Source organism: Copadichromis virginalis, linkage group LG6 (assembly GCF_057382275.1).
Source record: "Copadichromis virginalis isolate Kocher_CV1m ecotype Utaka linkage group LG6, C_Virginalis_male_GT1.1, whole genome shotgun sequence".
Lineage (NCBI taxonomy): Eukaryota > Metazoa > Chordata > Actinopteri > Cichliformes > Cichlidae > Copadichromis > Copadichromis virginalis.
The window spans coordinates 27,187,015-27,206,125 of record NC_140623.1 but is presented as its reverse complement, the minus strand read 5'-3'; the positions used below and the strand labels follow the sequence as shown (position 1 = coordinate 27,206,125).

Here is a 19,111-nt window from a genome sequence, read left to right as displayed (position 1 = left end):
ATTAATTAGAAAATACTTGAGTACAATAACAGTATTATTGTCTCTGCTTTGGTCTCTTGACCACTAGATGGCAGCAAATGCATAGATTTCCATGACTCTGGCTTAAATAATTAAAAGGGCATTTTGCCCATTTCTTTTTTCTCGCATATCCTTATTTTTTTCTTTTCTTATTTTTTATCATAGCTGGGCATCCCTATTTCCTTTAAAACATTTCAAATCCATATTCATATGCTTTCACTCAATTTTAGGGCAGAATATATTACAGCTGTTTTTTATTTCTTCTTCAATATTTACATTGGGGGGGGGATTTGAGTTTTGAAACTGGTGAAATCTCCACACAAATAATTTAGTTTTTGGCTATTTCCTGTTACTGTTGCTCCTGTGTAAGTTCAAGTAAGTTCAAGTGATGTTCTTGTGTATGAATTTATAATGCACTCACACACACACATACTCTGCTGGTGGCCTGAGCATCACTGCTCAGTATGTGGGTGGTCTTGCCAGGTGGAGGAGAGAGCGATTAACACCAGGCCTGCCCAAAGGGAAAAGAAGGAGCGAGGGAGAGAAAATAAGAGACGTAAGACGAGATAGACATCTGTCTGCCAGATGTGCTGGGAATAAAGAAGTTAGTTTATGAAATAGACAGAAGGGAATGAAAAGGGTTTTGGTCATGGCACTCACTGACAACTGTGTTGGCTGTGACTGAAATAATACTTATTCTGTCTGTGATTCATGTTCAGTTGCTCTTTCTAAATTTCCTGTGTGTGTGTGTTTGGTCTTTCTTGTCTGTCATCTTGTTATATTCATAACACAAAGACAGCCACGTACTCACTAACACTTGCTCTCTTTCCATCTCTTCTGCTGTTCGTGCAGACTGCAATTACAGCCTACAGTATAAACCAGTGATGACCACCTGTCAAAACATGTCCAGTAAATGTGTGTCTGTTAGGAAGGTGTTGAGGGATAGGGAATGAAACAGGTTTTACATACAGAGGAACAAAATACTGGTTCCAAGTATAAAGTCATTTCTTTGCATTATTTAATAGCCACTAAAAATACTCTAAAATTTTTATTGTTGAGAACTTACACTACATGGATAAAAGTAATGGGCCACACCTCTCAATCTTTGAATTCAGGTGTTTTTAGTCTGCTTTTACAAACATTAGTGAAAGACTAAAGAGCTCACTGAATTGGACTGCGTTGCTGTTATAGGATGTCGCTACAGGAATTCCTCTGGCATTAATATCAGTATAAGAAGGTGTTTTCAGGGTAATGAAAATGTACTCAAAAGAAAGTTTCATTTGCACAACTTTTAAAAAATTTCATTTCATTTATTGAAACTAATGAACTCGTTTCAAATCAAATACTCTTTTTTCCCCTTGAATTTGAAGCCCAACTTTGAAACAAACATGTCATACTTTCCTTCCCTGATTTGCAGTGTTTGGTTTATTTATTTGGTGATCTTATAGAAGTATTACATGATATTTGCAAATTCTTCCTTTGAGGTTCAGCTTTTGGTTGAGCGTCTTTTCTTTTCTTTCTCCCCCCCCCCCCAGGTCCTGAGGAGTCAGTGTTTCTTTCCCGTGCAGCATGTGTGAGTATGTGTCTGTGTGTGGTTTACAGCTGTTTATATAGCTCACAGTGGGTGATCTCTGTTCAACAAGACCAACCTCTGAGGTTCAGGCATTTCGAAGGCCTATAAACTCTGGATGAAAGCTGAAGCCAAATTAATAAAGTTATAACAGGATAAAGATGTGGCTAGTTACACAACGCGACATTAAAACTGCCCTCTTAAATGACCGACCACTCCTGGTCATAAAACGCAGCATGAAGAAGAATACACTGTGTTTGTATACACCCTGTTCGCATTAAATCTTGTGCATGCGGGGCCTTTTCTTGGTTTGTCTTCATCCCCGCTGGATCATTTGTCCCTCATAATGAGACAATAAGTGAGTGTGGAAAGGCAAAATCAAACAAAGCTTTTACTTCATGTTGACTCCATGTGAACAACAATGGCGAGGTGTGTTACCTGGAACCGTTAAAATGCATTTTCACTGATGCTCTAGTTATTGGGTGCTATGGGTTTTATCCCACCTGGCTCTGCAGTACTTGTTGTTCTTTCTGACTTGTTAAACTCAGCCTTCGCACACAAGTTGGAAACCAATAAATGCTGGAAAATAAAGTGAATGAATTCTTTTAAAGATGTAATCCTCTGTCATGCAAATATTTAAAATCTGAATATAGAGCATGATGAAGTATGTGTGTGGCCAAAGTTAGTGCATGTGTGGCATATCGGTATGCATCACTCATATTTTGGGCGAGGAAGCAAACAGCTTCAATAGTATCCTCTCTGTCCAGCAGGGCAAACTCAGGAGAATATCTAGAGCAGAAAAACGTGAAGGCGAGGCTGCTCTACACAAAGAGCTGAAGGAAAAGTGTATAACTTATAAATGAGCATACTTCTCAGGATGACGTGGCAAACACAGCAGCTGCAGTATTTGCCCACTTGGGGGCGGCATATTGAAATGTTTTCACCTTTCATGAACACATTGTCACAAATAGTTACCCACTTGCACAACCTGCAGATACGCCTAGCACTTTTAAGGAGACAATGATTCAAACCTCGTCTCACATGCAGTTTTTTTCTTTATCCCTGAAAATGAAACGTCTCTGGTGGCTTAAAAAGAAATCACGAGAGCTGACGCAATGAATGAACACAGTATGGTGAGCAATTAAAACAATAAGCACTTTTGTTTGTCTGCCTTTAGCAGATGCTTGCTGTGCAATGCCGCAACAATTTGTTCTGGAGCCTCGTGTTTTTGCATGTTGCTTTGTTTTTCGAGCCAGAATTGGGATAAGAAAGCAGCAGAGCTGGGGAGCTTCTTGATTTAGTTTTACAGCATGTCTTTTTAATTTACTGGGATATTACGTGAGATATGGTAAAAACAAAGCAAGAAACAGACTTTAAAAAAGATGTATTTGTGAGAAAAAAGAGAAAAAAACTGAGCAAAATGAAACCAGCCCCTGGTCATTGTGCATCAAGCCTTAATGCACAAATGCGTATAAAGCCTCAAGTGGCCATGAAAGAAACTGCAGCTTTTCGCACACATGCCTTTCATAAAAGTGTCCATGAATGCTTTGCTCAATAATGAAGTGAAACAAAATGTAAATGTGGCCAGAAATCTCTGCCAAATTTTGCTCAAATTTGTGTCACATGCGTGTGAACATGAGATCAGTTTATCTGAGATTTATCTTGCTCAGTTTCCTGCTGTAAGTAAAGCAAACAACATTTTTGAGCACACACGAGGCCGCTCAAACATGTCTGCAGTTTTTCAGTGACAGCTGTTTGATACTGCCACCATTCAAAATGTATGCGAGACCCACAAATCACTTCTTGCAAACATGTTTACGACATCTTACCCACCACATCCCGGCTCGTTCACTGCTGTGCACACATGAAAAAATATAACAACACGTTTTCTTACTGTGTTTCTTGCACGCAGCTTTAGCTTGTGTATTTTATTTATGCGTTAATTATTGTGTCCTGCGTTGTGCCATTTTGTTGTTTTTGCCTGAAGTTGAACTTCTGATTGCTTTTGAATCTTTCTCTATCATTCATTTTGCTTTCATGATTTCAGAAACATTTTATTGCAGCATAATGGATCAGAAAGGATGTTTCCTCTTTGCTGCATTAACTGAGGTCCATACATCTGATTCAAAGCATATCTTTGTGAATGGAGCTGTCGCACAGCGCGCTCACACTCATACACCGTCGGCGGTCCCCTGACATGAAACAAACTCCCTCACATCGTTATCCACCTCCCATTCATCCATCCTCACTCAAAGACCAGAAAAGGATTTATTTGTGCGATCAGAAGTCTGCTGCAAAATCTGGCAACCATATGCTCGGACATATAAGTCTTTTATGCCTTTCAACTTGGTCTTTTTATTCACACATGTGCATGATTCTGCTCTTGTTTCATATTCTCATTGTTTTGAAGTGAATCTCAGCATTGTGTGGTTGATGACTTTGTGCCACTCGGCGATCCTTTCTGCTCTGTGTCTAAATGTTCGAGGGGGATTATGGTTCAAAGGGGCTGAGCTGAGCTTGTACAGATGACTCTGGCCTGCAGTTTCCCTCATGTCTACAAGTTGTCAGTAACACAGGGATGTATTACAGATTAGTTCCACAGCTCTGCTCGTCGGCTCTTCTGGCATTAATCTTATGTCGGCCTTAAGTGGATCACTAATTGCTTTAAAGAGTTCGGAAAACAGACTCCTCTGAAACATGGGATTCAGACTCACAATAGGCACGCATGCCTCTACTAATATTGCTTTTTTTCTGGGTGTATTAGGCTATGCTACAAATGAATGAACTGGACATCTTTTAGAAAATATTAGACTTAATGTATGATTTTGAGATTGCATTAAATATCAAGCATTCAGTTTTTTCCTGCCTGTAAACACAAACTGGACAAACTGGATTTTTCATGACATTAGTTTTTTCTGAATGCTTAAACCCTAACTGTGATTCCTGTAGCACAATCTCCAAAACTATTCAGACTTATAGCAAAACCACTCACTGAGTTTGCAAAACTAAAAGCACAAAAACTGCTTTGCACTCAGTTTGCAATTTTGTAACACACACTTTGCAAAACTGTAGGCACAATTCACTGCACAACACTCAATTACCAAATTTCCAACACACTCCTAGCAAAAGTATACACATGTATGGCTATCATTAACACTAATTTGCCAACTGTCTGGCACACTTTCACATGTGAAAACTTTTTTAGATAATTAGTTCACTTTGCAATCAGCCTAAGCATTATAATACAGGTAAGCTGTGTGTGCGGAGTACAATGGAGGGAGTAGAAAGAGTGAGAAGTAGAGGAGGCCGAGGAAGAGGACGTGGAGGTGAAGAAGTAGGACGAAGAGGACGACAAGGACAAGGAGGAGCAAGAGGAAGACGAGGAGGGGGGAGAGGAAGGGTAGGAAGAGTAAGAAATAGAATTGCTGATGACATCAGAGCTACAATAGTGGACCATGTAATCAACCGTGGAATGACCCTGAGGGTAGCTGGCCAACTGGTCCAGCCTAACTCGAGCCGCTACACTGTAGCAAGTACCATAAGGACATCTTGAAATGAGAATCGGTTAGTACAGTCACTTCGCACAAAGATTTGTAGCACTGCCATATGCCAATGAGAAACACACCAATACCATTGATGTAAAAATACTGAAATTGTACTTTACAGAATTGCTAGATGACCAGATGCTGGGGGCAGAGGAAGCATGTTCACTGCAGACCAAGTAACCCATATAGTCATTATGGCGATTGCAAATAATCCTATACTTGGAAATAAACACTTGTGTTTGTTTTGATGTGTTTGAATAAACACCAGTACTTGAAGTTTGGATCCCTCTATGCTTATGGATCTATCACAGAAGTATGAGCTCAAACTGACATAGCCTACCTTGTGCACAGGGAAGGCAAAAGCCAGATGTGTTTTGTATTCATACCATCAGTGTGCAGTTGGCGCATTGTGTGCTTAGTAGATGATGGCTTGTGTGTACTGTTTGATACGGAAACACCATTTTTACGAAGGTGTGAAGAGTTAATCTAGCTGTGTTTGCTTTTGCAAGAGAACTACAATGTTTTGATTATTGGGTGACAGGTTTTCTTATTTGTGTGAAGAGTTTTGCAAAATTAGCCAATAGTTACAAAAAATGTGCTTAAGCAATCAGAAAAAACTGTAATAGAGAGAAGGTCATTTAAAGCAGTCTTCCAAGAACGCATTGCTTAACTGTTCAGAGATTTTTATAGTTGGAACAAACACAGGAAAGCGTAAACTTGGGGTGTGGCATAAAGTCATGCTGGAGTCACAAAAAGCAGTGATCAGAATCATTTGGAGATCCAGTTGTCATCTATATAAGTTCCCCCAGTTTTGCAAGCTGTTCATTCTCGTTTACGTGCCCCACCCTCCCTCCCTTATTTTCAATTCTTTAACTTCTTTATTTCTACTTAGTCCATGGCGATCTGCCAGGCCCGGGAGCCGTCGCCAGTCCCCTTCGAGGCCTTCCCCAAACCGCGGCTCAATTCATGTCCAAGCATTCACCTTTACCTACTAAAACGCTGTCAAACCTAAAATGAGGACGTGGGCCCAACTAGTGAAATAAAGGTTATTGTATCTCATTTATAGTTTTAAAGTGTTACTGGGAGCATGGTAGGATGTCTTTGCAAGAGTCTTTTTAATTGAATTCACATCATGCAAAAAAACAAAGCAAACAAACCTAACTTGGGTGCTTTAAGGAGATGCAGTTGTGTTGCGTTGTATTTTTTTTTTTGACTTAACATAAATTTTGGCAGTGTGAAGCATGAGGGAGGGATGGCAGAGTTCACTTTCTTTTTTTATCCCTTCCTTGTTATTTCCCTTTTCAGAAAAGGGAAGCAAAACTTGGCCTGATGGCTGTGAGATAGACAAAGGTCAAACCAGATGCCAGGGAGTTCTTCAACTTCACTTATGTTCATAAAGCAGATAAATATACGTGTATGTAAATATACCACAAGTGGGGACTTAAAAAAGGCAGATTTAAAAAAGGTTCAATAATAATTATTATTATTAATAACAATTAACAATCAATAATTGTTTATGAGCGCTGGAGGTAGGAACGGAAACGGAGCAGCGTGGAGAAAGGCAATGTGCAGAGGAGAGAAAAGCTGTGAATGTGGACATTTTATGGGCTTCAGGGCAGCACAGAGTTGTGCAGCTGGTACAGATTTGTCTTTCAGGTATTACAAACTACCGCAACTTCTTGTTAGTCTTTTTCATGTCACAATCTAGCTAGGATTGAGTTAATGACAGTTATTCATTGTCCTACATCAGTTTGTAGTCTGGACCACAAAACTCCAGCGTGAACAGCAGGATGGATTTTCTCCTTCTTTAAACACTTAGGTGGCCGGTTATTCGATTTAATCGATTTAACCTAGTCAACTAATTTTTACAAGGGGTTAGATTTGATGGTGGGACTGTTGTGGAAGGCTCTATTAATAAGTTTATAAAGATATACAACTGATATTGAGCAGAACTGAATTCCACTTCCACAAGAGTCCCACTTTCTCACATTGTCATCTGGCAAAAATTAATAGCCAACGCCTGCTATGAGTTTTGAGCTGAACAAGGTATTTTTCAAGTTATAAAAAACAGAACAAAAAAATCTGCTTGCCTCAGCATATTGCACAATATTCTATATATTATTGTGCAAGATGATGAGAGCCTTTTGTAAAAATATGCAGTGTTCAGGGTATAATGTAAACAGGTTCCATAGGCAAGCTTAATTTTTAGCATGATTAAAAACATATTTATAAATTTAAATGTATTTAATTTATTTAAGAAACCATGGGCTGAATCCATCGCTGAGCCAGGCCATGGGCTCCAAATAGAGGACACCAGATTGATAGCTTCACTTTATGCTTATGATGACGATAACGATTGTTGGCACGCACTGGTGGAAAGCTTGCAGAAACAGGTCCAGAGCAGGAGGTCAGAGAAGTGTGTTTTCCTTTCCAGATCAAAATTAAACTGGAAATAAAAAGTGATCCACACATAAACAAGTGGCTGCATAAACAAGTCAAAGTGATATCTAGTTATCTGTCTGAACAATCCAAAATCATGGACCAAACCCTGGACCCAGTGGGTAGACTAGGTTTATATTGATGATGGTTGGTTTGCATGTTCATTGTGTGGGAAGCAAACTGAAATTAAACAGATAACCTGTGATGTTTTTAGCTGCAGTGAATTCAGGAAGGCTACTGGAGAGTTAACATCCAGTGATTTGGAAACCATAACAGTGTAGGCCCAGCATTAATATTTTGTTCACAGCTTTCAGTGTGTGTTTCTCCAGAACACAGCTGTAGTGTACACAATAATTAAAGAGGGGTTTCATTGTTACCACTTAGGAAGGTACAGCACAAAGTCAATAAAAGTGTGTGTCTTCCTTGAGAAGGGAAGCTGGAGACTTTGGTGAAGGCTAATAAAAATACAAGTAACACATCTGACTTTCACTGTATATTTATTATTAATAAGGGACTTGTAAGTGTGAGCCTTTCTCCTCAGAAAGAAAAGGTTACCCTCAAAACTAATGATAAATTATTACTGTGTAATACACACTCTCCAAACTGTGCCCATTTTTTCCTTGCTTGAACACATCAGTACTGAGTTTGGTTACAGCACAATCAACTGACATGACAAACATCCTCATCCATCATCATCACTACATGTTCTGTAACATTAAGACTTATAATCAGTGAGTTTTCTCCAGTTCCATAGATGCATAGGAAATTATATATTTACTTCTTTGTGCAGCTTTCAATAAACATCCAGATATCCATGCATTCATAATAACATGCCTGAAAGGCAAAGTTCACCTTTTGCACAAATTCAAACATGCAAAGCCTCGATCATTGGTGCTTTTTGCTTCAATATCAGTTTGAGTATTAACCACAAACAAGTAACTCTGTACAAGTGTGTACTGGAATGCTAGTACAAAAATATTTATATTAAAAGGGGAATTGGGAATTAGGACCCATTTAAGGGGAGAATGATCAGTAGATAATTCCAAAGCAACTATTATTTGTCCAACCAACAGCAATACCTGTGCAGTTATGCTCATAGTCCTGAAAAACAGTGCAGTTGTCAAAGGAGCCCGGAGGCCAGTACGTGAGTGTGGACCCAAGCGCAGACCAGACACAGAGACAACTGGTAGATTTAACACAAGCTTTATTTATAAGGCAAACGTGAACTTGAAAAATGCAAGGAAAGGATTCTTGGTGAGGTGTTTTGACATAGCATGACTGCAAACAGCTCATGAAGGCCTGTTACCAACTTGACTTAGCTGATAAACTGACAGAGAAGAGATTTACCATCTTAAATACTGTCTCACTGATTGCCAGGGATCAGGTTCAGGTGAGCTGTTCAGGTGAGATGAGGAGGACGGGGTGGATGCGAATGAGAACATGGGAACACTGGAAACCTACGGGCAGCTCACTCAGACCATCATAGCAGTAGATTGATTGTTTCAGTGAGTGTCTTTCTGAAGCTTGTGCTGTGTTTAGTGTTTTCATATGAAAGGTCTCTGATCCATATGTAATCTCTCAGAGCAGAGGAGGACTCCAGATGATGTCAGCGGGAAAAAGCTGGTTATGAGAACAGTAAAGATAAAGGAGGAATCATCGAAGATGATGGTTGAGGTAATAGTGATAATCACCCATTTCAGTTCTAAATTACTTGTTAGTTACGCTCCTGTTCTGAACTGTTCTGTTTTATTTACTCCTGAACAATCTCTCTTTTAGTGGTCAGAGCTCAAACAGCTGGAAAAGGCACTTATTAAAGGATACCGTCCAATGAACCCCTGCCCGGTGTATGACAAGGTCAACAACAAACTTTTCCTGTTTTTCATCTGTGTTGAAGACGGCATCACTGAGCATGACCAAATAGAATACTATGACAACAGGACCCGTCTCTGCTACATCACAAGTGAGGATCTCGGAGAAACCTGGAGAGATGTGACCGATTTGACGGACAAACTGAGTGAAATAAAAAACTGGGCCACATTTGCTGTTGGGCCAGGCCATGGTATTCAAACAGAGAGTGGTAGACTGATTATCCCAGTTTATGCTTATTGCAGAAGTACTTGCCTCATGAATTGCTGTTGTAAACCAGTTGCATGTTCGTTCAGTTGCTGTTGTAAATCATATGCACTCTCACTGTATAGTGATGATCCTGATAAAAGTTGGAAATTTGGTCAAACGTTGCAATCAGAATCAGGCGAATGTCAAATGGCAGAGGTCTATGAAGACACCCGCTCCAGTTTCATTTATTGCAATGCTCGAAGTTTTTGCTCCTCTCGAGTGGAAGCTGTCAGTGTGAATAAAGGTTTTACCTTCAGAAAATTCAGATGCACTAAGCTTACAGAAACAAAGTGCTCAGGATGTCAGGGAAGTGTGGTCTCCTTTCCAGCTCAAGAACAAAGTGGAACTGCACAAAGTGAAACAAACCAAAACAAGTGGCTGCTGTTCACACACCCAACCAGTAAATCGCGCAGGTTTGATCTTGGTGTGTATCTGAACAAATCCCCACGTGATCCAAAGGCATGGAGCGAACCCTGCATCATTAATGAGGGAACCAGTGGTTACTCAGACCTGGCTTACATTGATGATGGCTGCTTTGCATGTCTGTTTGAGTGTGGGCAGCAGGAAATACATGAGCAGATAGCCTCTGTTGTCTTTAGCTATAAAGACATCACCAAGAAATAAACTGAAGAAAAGAAAAGAAAAATATAAAAAGAATAATTTTTATTCAGGTGTGTAGATGTCCTGTTTTGAACTGTTCTGTTTTATTTACTTATGAACATTTAATTATTTTTACTTATGAACTTATTTACTTATCTTTTTTAGTGGTCAGAGCTCAAGCTGGTGGAAAAGGCACTTATTAAAGGACACCGTCCAATGAACCCCTGCCCGGTGTATGACAAGGCCAACAAGAAACTTTTCCTGTGTTGAACACAATATCACTGAAATGTACCAAAGAAAATGCTATGACAACAGGACCCGTCTCTGCTACATCACAAGGTACGATCTTGGAGAAACCTGGAGCAATGTGACCGATTTGACAGACAAACTGAGTGAAATAAAACACTGGTCCACATTTGCTGTTGGGCCAGGCCATGGTATTCCAGCAGAGAGTGATAGACTGATTATCCCAGTTTATGCTTAAACTTGTCGCAGTAGTGCTTCCCTCTCGCATTGCTGTTGTAAACTAATTACATGTTTTGTTCAGTTCCCATTGTAAATCGTATGCACTCTCACTGTATAGTGGTAGTCATGGTGAAAACTGGAAATTTGGGGAACTGTTTAATACGGTATCAGTTGAGTGTGAAATGGCTGAACTTTCCAAAGACCACATCTACTGCAAAGCCTGTAATGAAAATGGCTATCGAGTGGAAGCAGTCAGTGATGATAATGGACATATCTTTACCATTCCCCAACCTGGAAACAAGCTGGACGGATCAATCGGTGGCCGCGTTACAGGACGCACTCGATGACGCAGACTGGGACATGTTCAGAAACAGCTCCGATGATGATGTCAACGTGTTTACGGAAGCGGTTGTGGGATTCATCGGGAAACTAGCGGATGATACCGTGGAGACAAAGACTATCACAACGTTTCCCAACCAGAAGCCGTGGGTGGATAAAACCATCCGCGACGCTCTGAGATCCCGCACCGCTGCCTACAACACGGGACTCACGACGGGGGACATGGACCCGTACAAAGCCGCGTCATATAACGTGCGGAGGGCGGTGAAAGAGGCGAAGCAGCGCTACGGGAGGAAACTAGAGTCACAACTCCAACAGAGTGACTCTAGGAGCCTGTGGCGGGGACTAAGGACAATAACGGACTATAAAGCACCAACAACCGGTATGACGAACGCGACAGTGACTCTGGCAGACGAGCTGAACACTTTCTATGCTCACTTCGAGGCTGCAGCTAAGGACTCCAACGATGCTAGTGCTAGCGGCGCTAACGGCTGCAGACAGGAAGATACTGCCAGCACCGGAAACGTGCTCGTCATCTCCGAGCATGAAGTAAGGAGAGCCTTCAAGAGAGTGAACACCAGGAAAGCAGCAGGACCAGACGGCATCCCAGGTCGTATCCTCAGAGACTGCGCATACCAGCTAGCTCCTGTGTTCACTGAGATATTCAACATCGCTTTATCTCAGTCGGTCATCCCCACATGCTTTAATCAATCAAACCTTTATTCGTCACATGCAGGTTGCCCTGCAGTGAAATGGGACCCCCCCCCGACCTTACACATATAGCACAAACATTACATGGGGATACAGGTCGGAGATTGGTAGAATCAGAGAAAAAAACATTGAAATTTACACTACAGTGGGGAAAGTGCAAGAGGAAAAAAGAGACCCCTACTCATGCTGTGCTTCCATGGTAGGACAGCATGAGAACAGGAAACAAAAAAACTCCTTTGCACAAAAAGCACATAAATGTCCACAGCACAACATTGTGAAGACATGACAAGCCACAGGGGTGGGTGGGGGGTGAGGAGTAATCCGAAGCGAACACAGCAGCCACCCTGCACAGCGCTACCATTCCAGCACGGCACACAGCCCGCCGCATTCCCTCGCAGGAAACAAGCATCGAAGGCGTTGGAAGGGGAGGGGGGATGAGTGAGTGCCTATCAGTGTAAGTGTGTGTGTGTGTGCGCGTGTCCATAGTTCAGCTGAGACAGTGTCCTTCGGCCTATCAGGCTAAGTAAACAGTCCTCCAGCCAATCCAGGTGTCCTTGCATGGGATGGGAAGAATAGCCGTAACACAGTCGTTATCAGGGAGTGATTGTTTGGCTCCAGCCTTGGGCCTGCAGCTGGCGCGTTATGGGGGTCCACAATGTTCATGTTGATTTTGTTAATTTCCATGCGAGCAGCCCAGGAGAATTTTCAGGCTGCTCTTTAACACTCTGACACTGGCCTCTCGATCTCCCGTTGGAGAGTCGCGAGCCTCCCCATGATGGTATCAAACTTCTGTTCCATGGTGTTATCATTCTTTTGATTCTGAGACCTCACAACTGCAATGATCCGTTCCGCGATGTTTTCCAACTGTCCCTCAAGGGTCTCATTTTGAGCAGGCCTCTCTCTGATGTTTCCCCTCATACGCTCAATGGTGTTGTTTTGAGCCTTCACAGCAGCTGCAAGCGTCTCCAAGGTGTTGACCATATTACGTTCGTTGTGAGAGGTCGCGCCTCGTTCCTTTCCAATTCCAGCGGGCAGCCTTGGGGGGGTTTGAACAGCCGGTTCCGCTCTCTTATTTCTCCGATAAACCAGGGCTAAGCCAACTCCGATTAGCATGAACCCTGTTATCATGGTTCCGAATAGATAGATATCTTCAGCGTCCTCGATCGACAGTCCCGTCAGGCACATGATCCTCCAGTTCTGCCACCCGTCCATCGTGTATCCGGCAGGGAAAGTCCCTCCAGGGCACTCAGGCTCTCCCGAGCCCAGATTTCTCGTTGAGAAAAGGGTGTCAATAGCATTCAGAGACCAGTTGATCAAATCCATAGTTCTCTTTTAGGTTTTAGAGAACGACAGTGGGAGGCTATTCCAGGGAAAGTAAAGAGTCCATCATTGTTCCTGTCCCGAAGAAACCCCACCCTGCTTCTCTCAATGACTATCGCCCTGTAGCCCTCACCTCAGTAGTGATGAAGTGCTTTGAACGCCTGGTCAGAGACTTCATCATTTCTTCACTACCAGACACACTGGACCCACTACAGTTCGCTTACCGTCCAAATCGTTCCACAGACGATGCCATCTCTCATCTCCTCCACACATCACTCACTCACTTGGACACTAGAAGGGGGAATTATGTTAAAATGCTCTTCATAGACTACAGCTCTGCATTTAATACCATAATTCCCTCCACACTCACCACCAAGCTGGAGCATCTGGGACTCAGCTCATCTATGTGTCAGTGGATCTCCACCTTCCTAACTGGTAGACCACAGGCAGTAAGGATGGGGGGACATGTCTCAGCCTCCACCACTCTCAGCACTGGAGCCGCCCAGGGGTGTGTTCTGAGCCCCTGAGCCAAGACGGCCTACCTGAAGGAGATTAGGAATCTAGAGAACTGGTGCCAGAGGAACAACCTCCTTCTAAACGTCAGTAAGACAAAGGAGCTGATAGTGGACTTCAGCACTAAGCAGGAGAGGAACTACCAGACCCCTGTCATCAACGAGTGCCCAGTGGAGAGAGTGGACAGCTTCAAATACCTCGGAGTTCACATCACGCAGGACCTGTCATGGTCCTGTCACATCAACACCGTGGTGAAAAAGGCCCGTCAGCGTTTCTACCACCTCAGACGCTTGAGAGACTTCCAACTGCCCTCCAAGGTGCTCAGGAACTTTTACTCGTGCATCATAGAGAGCATCCTGACGGGAAACATCTTAACCTGGTTCGGGAACAGCACCATGCAGGACAGACGAGCTCTACAGAGGGTTGTGCGGTCAGCTGAGCGCACCATCCGCTCCGAGCTCCCTGACCTGCACTCAATCTACAGCAGGCGGTGCTGGACCAAGGCCAGGAAGATCGTGAAGGACCTCAGCCATCCCAACAACAGACTGTTCTCTCTGTTGAGGTCAGGAAAGCGATTCCGCTCCCTGAAGACCAACACAGAGAGACTGAGGAGGAGCTTCTTCCTGCAGGCGATACAGTCTCTCAATCACACCACCACACAGTACTGACCCACACATATAGTTCTTACACACACACTGGACATTCTGGACATTGTTTTCACTTCATCACTTAAATCACTTTAAGCATATTTGCACTGCACAAGACATAATGTGGATTGCACAACACTGGTCACTATATTCTTCATTTCCAGTTAATACTTGTACAGCTGCTGTTATTGTGTGTATATGTATAAACACCCAGCACGCCCCTGCGGGCGGTTTATCCTTCAAGCTCGGGTCCTCTACCAGAGGCCTGGGAGCTTGAGGGTCCTGCGCAGTATCTTAGCTGTTCCCAGGACTGCGCTCTTCTGGACAGAGATCTCCGATGTTGTTCCCGGGATCTGCTGGAGCCACTCGCCTATCTTGGGAGTCACCGCACCTAGTGCTCCGATTACCACGGGGACCACCGTTACCTTCACCCTCCACATCCTCTCGAGCTCTTCTCTGAGCCCTTGGTATTTCTCCAGCTTCTCGTGTTCCTTCTTCCTGATATTGCTGTCATTCGGAACCGCTACATCGATCACTACGGCCGTCTTCTTCTGTTTGTCTACCACCACTATGTCCGGTTGGTTAGCCACCACCATTTTGTCCGTCTGTATCTGGAAGTCCCACAGGATCTTAGCTCGGTCATTCTCCACCACCCTTGGGGGCATCTCCCATTTTGACCTCGGGACTTCCAGGTTATACTCCGCAGAGATGTTCCTGTACACTATGCCGGCCACTTGGTTATGGCGTTCCATGTATGCCTTGCCTGCTAGCATCTTGCACCCTGCTGTTATGTGCTGGATTGTCTCTGGGGCATCTTTACACAGCCTGCACCTGGGGTCTTGCCTGGTGTGATAGACCCCAGCCTCTATGGATCTTGTGCTCAGAGCTTGTTCTTGTGCTGCCATGATTAGTGCCTCTGTGCTGTCTTTCAGTCCAGCTTTGTCCAGCCACTGGTAGGATTTCTGGATATCAGCCACCTCCTCTATCTGCCGGTGGTACATACCGTGCAGGGCTCTGTCCTTCCATGATGGTTCCTCGTCTCCCTCCTCTTTCTTGGGTTTCTGCTGCCTGAGGTATTCACTGAGCACTCGGTCAGTTGGGGCCATCTTCCCAATGTATTCTTGGATGTTCGTTGTCTCATCCTGGACTGTGGTGCTGACACTCACCAGTCCCCGGCCCCCTTCCTTCCGCTTAGCGTACAGCCTCAGGGTGCTGGACTTGGGGTGAAACCCTCCATGCATGGTAAGGAGCTTTCTTGTCTTTATGTCAGTGGCTTCTATCTCCTCCTTTGGCCAGTCTATTACCCCAGCAGGGTACCTGATCACGGGCAGGGCGTACGTGTTGATGGCCCGGATCTTGTTCTTACCATTCAGCTGACTCCTCAGGACTTGCCTGACCCTCTGCAGGTACTTGGTGGTTGCAGCTTTTCTAGCGGCCTCTTCATGGTTCCCATTCGCCTGCGGGATCCCCAAGTACTTGTAACTGTCCTCTATGTCTGCAATGTTGCCTTCTGGTAGTTCAATCCCCTCAGTTCTGACTACCTTCCCTCTCTTTGTTACCATCCGACTACACTTCTCCAGTCCGAACGACATTCCAATGTCATTGCTGTATAGCCTGGTAGTGTGGATCAGTGAATCGATGTCTCGTTCACTCTTGGCATACAGCTTGATGTCATCCATGTACAGGAGGTGGCTGACAACTGCTCCGTTCCGTAGTCGGTATCCGTAGCCAGTCTTGTTAATGATCTCACTGAGGGGGTTCAGGCCTATGCAGAACAGCAGTGGGGACAGAGCATCTCCTTGGTAGATCCCGCACTTGATGGTGACTTGTGCTATGGGCTTGGAGTTGGCCTCTAGTGTTGTACGCCACATCCCCATTGAGTTCCTGATGAAGGCTCTTAGGGTCCCATTGATCTTGTACAATTCTAGGCATTCCAGTATCCAGCTGTGGGGCATTGAGTCATAGGCCTTCTTGTAATCAATCCAGGCAGTGCACAGGTTGCTCAGTCTGGTCTTGCAGTCTCGGCTGATTGTTCTGTCTACCAGTAGCTGGTGTTTTGCGCCTCTGGTATTCTTGCCAATTCCTTTCTGTGTCCCGCTCATGTATTGACCCATGTGCCTGTTCATCTTAGCCGATATGATGCCTGACAGGAGCTTCCATGTAGTACTGAGGCAGGTTATTGGTCGGTAGTTGGAGGGGACCGGTCCCTTCTTGGGGTCCTTGGGGATCAGGACCGTCCGGCCTTCAGTTAGCCATTCCGGGTGTCTCTCGTTAACTAGCAGCTGGTTCATTTGTGCTGCCAGACGCTCGTGGAGTGCAGTTAGCTTCTTCAGCCAGTAGGCGTGAACCATGTCGGGCCCTGGTGCTGTCCAACTCTTCATACTGGAGACCCTTTCTTGGATATCTGCCACTGTGATGGTTACTGGACCCTGTTCAGGGAGGTCGCTGTGGTCTGCCCTCAGATCCTCTAGCCACTGAGCATTGCCGTTATGGGTTGCGTCCTTCTCCCATATGCTCTTCCAGTATTGCTCCGTCTCCAGCCTTGGTGGTGCTGTTCTCTTATTGTTCCCTTGCCACTGAGAGTACACCTTTGCTGGTTCTGTGGAGAACAGCTGGTTTATTCTCCTGCCTTCTATCTCTCTGGTGTACCTCCTCAAGCGGCTGGCCAAGGCTGTGAGTCTTTGCTTGGCAGTTTCCAAGGCCTCAGGTATGGACAGCTTGCTGTACTTCTTAGGCACCTTATTCGTCACACCTTTCTGCAACTCCGTTAGTTGGCTAACCTCTCTCCGTGCTACTTTGATCTTGTCCTCTAGCCTCCTTCTCCATGGAGGGTACTGCCCCTTGTGGCTGTTCAACTTGTAGCCAAGCATCTCACTGATCACTGCTGCCGTATTGTAGATCAGCTTGTTAGTGTCGGTAATCGTGGTTGTAGGTATTGCCCGTAGTGCTGCATTAACATCATCTAGCAGACCTTCTGAGGGTACTTCACGTAATCTTGGTAACCGGCTACGGGGGATCCAGGTTTCAAGCTTGGCCATGATCCTATTTTTCAGGTCAGTTCCTCCCGCACTCAACGATCCTTCTCCTATCACACTTGGGGCTATGTACCCAATCTCGGGTGGGGGTGATGATATCTCCCCCCTGACCTGGCATCCTGACTCCTCCTTGCCGTAGCATTTGTGTTGTACCTCGTCAATCTCTAGCTGTGAGAGCAGTCCCTATGGACACGCACACACATACATATACTGATACTGATAAGCACTCACTGACGCATCACCCTCCCTATCCAACGCCACCTCCAACGCTTACCTCCCCCATGATGTGGACATCGGGTCAGCTGGAGGCGCAGTCGAAAGATTACAGCGGTCCCACATCAGATGTACACACTGGAACACTTTCCCATGTTGCTTGTGTTACACCACTCCAGGACAACTTGGTGTAAACAGCAGAACCGAGTTTATTTGGGGTACTTCAGAACCGTGGCTTTCACATACAGAGCCCAAGAATACACTCTTCTCTCTTTTCTTCTCTTTTCTTTTTTTTTTTTTTAAATAGTTTTTCTTTTTCCGTGACTGCCCCCTACTGGTGGAAAAACATGTAGCAGCCAAAAATCCAAACATATAGTTGAATAACACAAATACCAACAGATTCGTGCAATGTTTTGGACATATTTTAGCTTTACACTTTACCAAGTGCTACATTCCTCCCCTGCTAAATAAATGTTGTCCCAACATTGAGAAAACATGACAATAAGAAACAGAAATAAACAAATATACTTCTCTCTTCCTTGTGACAATGTAGAGATGACGTAAGTCGGCATAGGGTTTAGCAGTGCTCTAAGATCACTTTTCTAAGATCACAAAACAAATTTCCCACGTGTGGGACTAATAAAGGTTATCTTATCTTATCTTATCTTACTTTCACGATGCACTATTGGACCTCAGGTGACAGAATCACATGTTACTCTCTTACCAGATAAGCATCGGCTTACAACAGTGCTGAGTTGTTTCCGACAGTCCACATACAAATATTACCCTCTAAGACGTTACTATCACTTTACCACGTGCTCCGGAGCTTGTCAACTTAGATAGTAACCATTTAATCACAATTTACCTCATCAAACATAATGATCCAATGTCTTACGCTACCATCCCCAAAAGTATCAAATATTTGTGTCACCATATTGGTAAGGCCTTGTAAGTCCCCATACATTTTTGAAAAATAACATCATTTAAATTCAGAAAAACTCTTTCACAGTTCAATAATAACTAACTGGTACATAAGCTGCATAGTAAGGCATTTGTAGAGCTGCCCAAGGTACTCCAAACTGGTCATAGAATGGCGGTGCTGCTGCACTGGCATACAATGGGTTAACACTGTGACCAATTGCTCTTTGAACTGGTTGGCCAAATGCATCATAAGTCAATATTTTCCGTGGACATCTCTTCCTCTGAGATCTTCTCGGCTGCGGTTCCGACAGTTCTGGGTTCATTTCACTGGGCTGACCTGACGAAGCAACAGTGTCTGGTGATGCTGAGGTGTCATGTTTAGCGTTACCTTGTCCATTCACCATATCTACTTGAAATTCTTCAGCATCCACTCTAAGCTCCGTGCTCTTTCGCTGAAGGTCCTGGTCCAGTTCAGTAGCAGGTGCAGACACCATTAAATCCCCTTGAGGCTGACAGTGGTGGTGCCTCACTCTCTGAGACCAATACTGCTCTTCATCATCTGAGCTCTCTATATGGTTCGATGCGTCTTGTAGGTCTCTTTGTTTTTGTGTCTGTGTAGTGTGGCTTCGTTCAGTTCTTGTTATTGTGGGAAGCGGTAAT

General features: G+C 44.0%; 1 protein-coding gene and 1 pseudogene across 1 annotated transcript; both read left to right on the top strand.

Annotated features, from left to right (window-relative positions):
• The first annotated feature begins 9,156 nt into the window (after positions 1 to 9,156).
• On the top strand, positions 9,157 to 10,361 carry LOC146707951 (sialidase-3-like). Its single transcript, XM_085460902.1, has 2 exons — positions 9,157 to 9,246; positions 9,349 to 10,361. The coding sequence occupies exons 1-2, from the start codon at positions 9,199 to 9,201 to the stop codon at positions 10,309 to 10,311; spliced, it is 1,011 nt and encodes a 336-aa protein (XP_085317028.1). The 5' UTR covers positions 9,157 to 9,198; the 3' UTR covers positions 10,312 to 10,361.
• Positions 10,362 to 10,452: 91 nt separating this feature from the next.
• Positions 10,453 to 11,099, top strand: LOC146707950 (sialidase-3-like; annotated as a pseudogene).
• Positions 11,100 to 19,111: the final 8,012 nt, after the last annotated feature.

Coding starts and splice junctions, on each gene's coding strand:
- LOC146707951 (XM_085460902.1), top strand. CDS start 9,199: ATGAGAACAGTAAAGATAAAGGAGGAATCATCGAAGATGATGGTTGAG. Junction 9,247..9,348: donor CATCGAAGATGATGGTTGAG/GTAATAGTGATA, acceptor TCTCTCTTTTAG/TGGTCAGAGCTCAAACAGCT.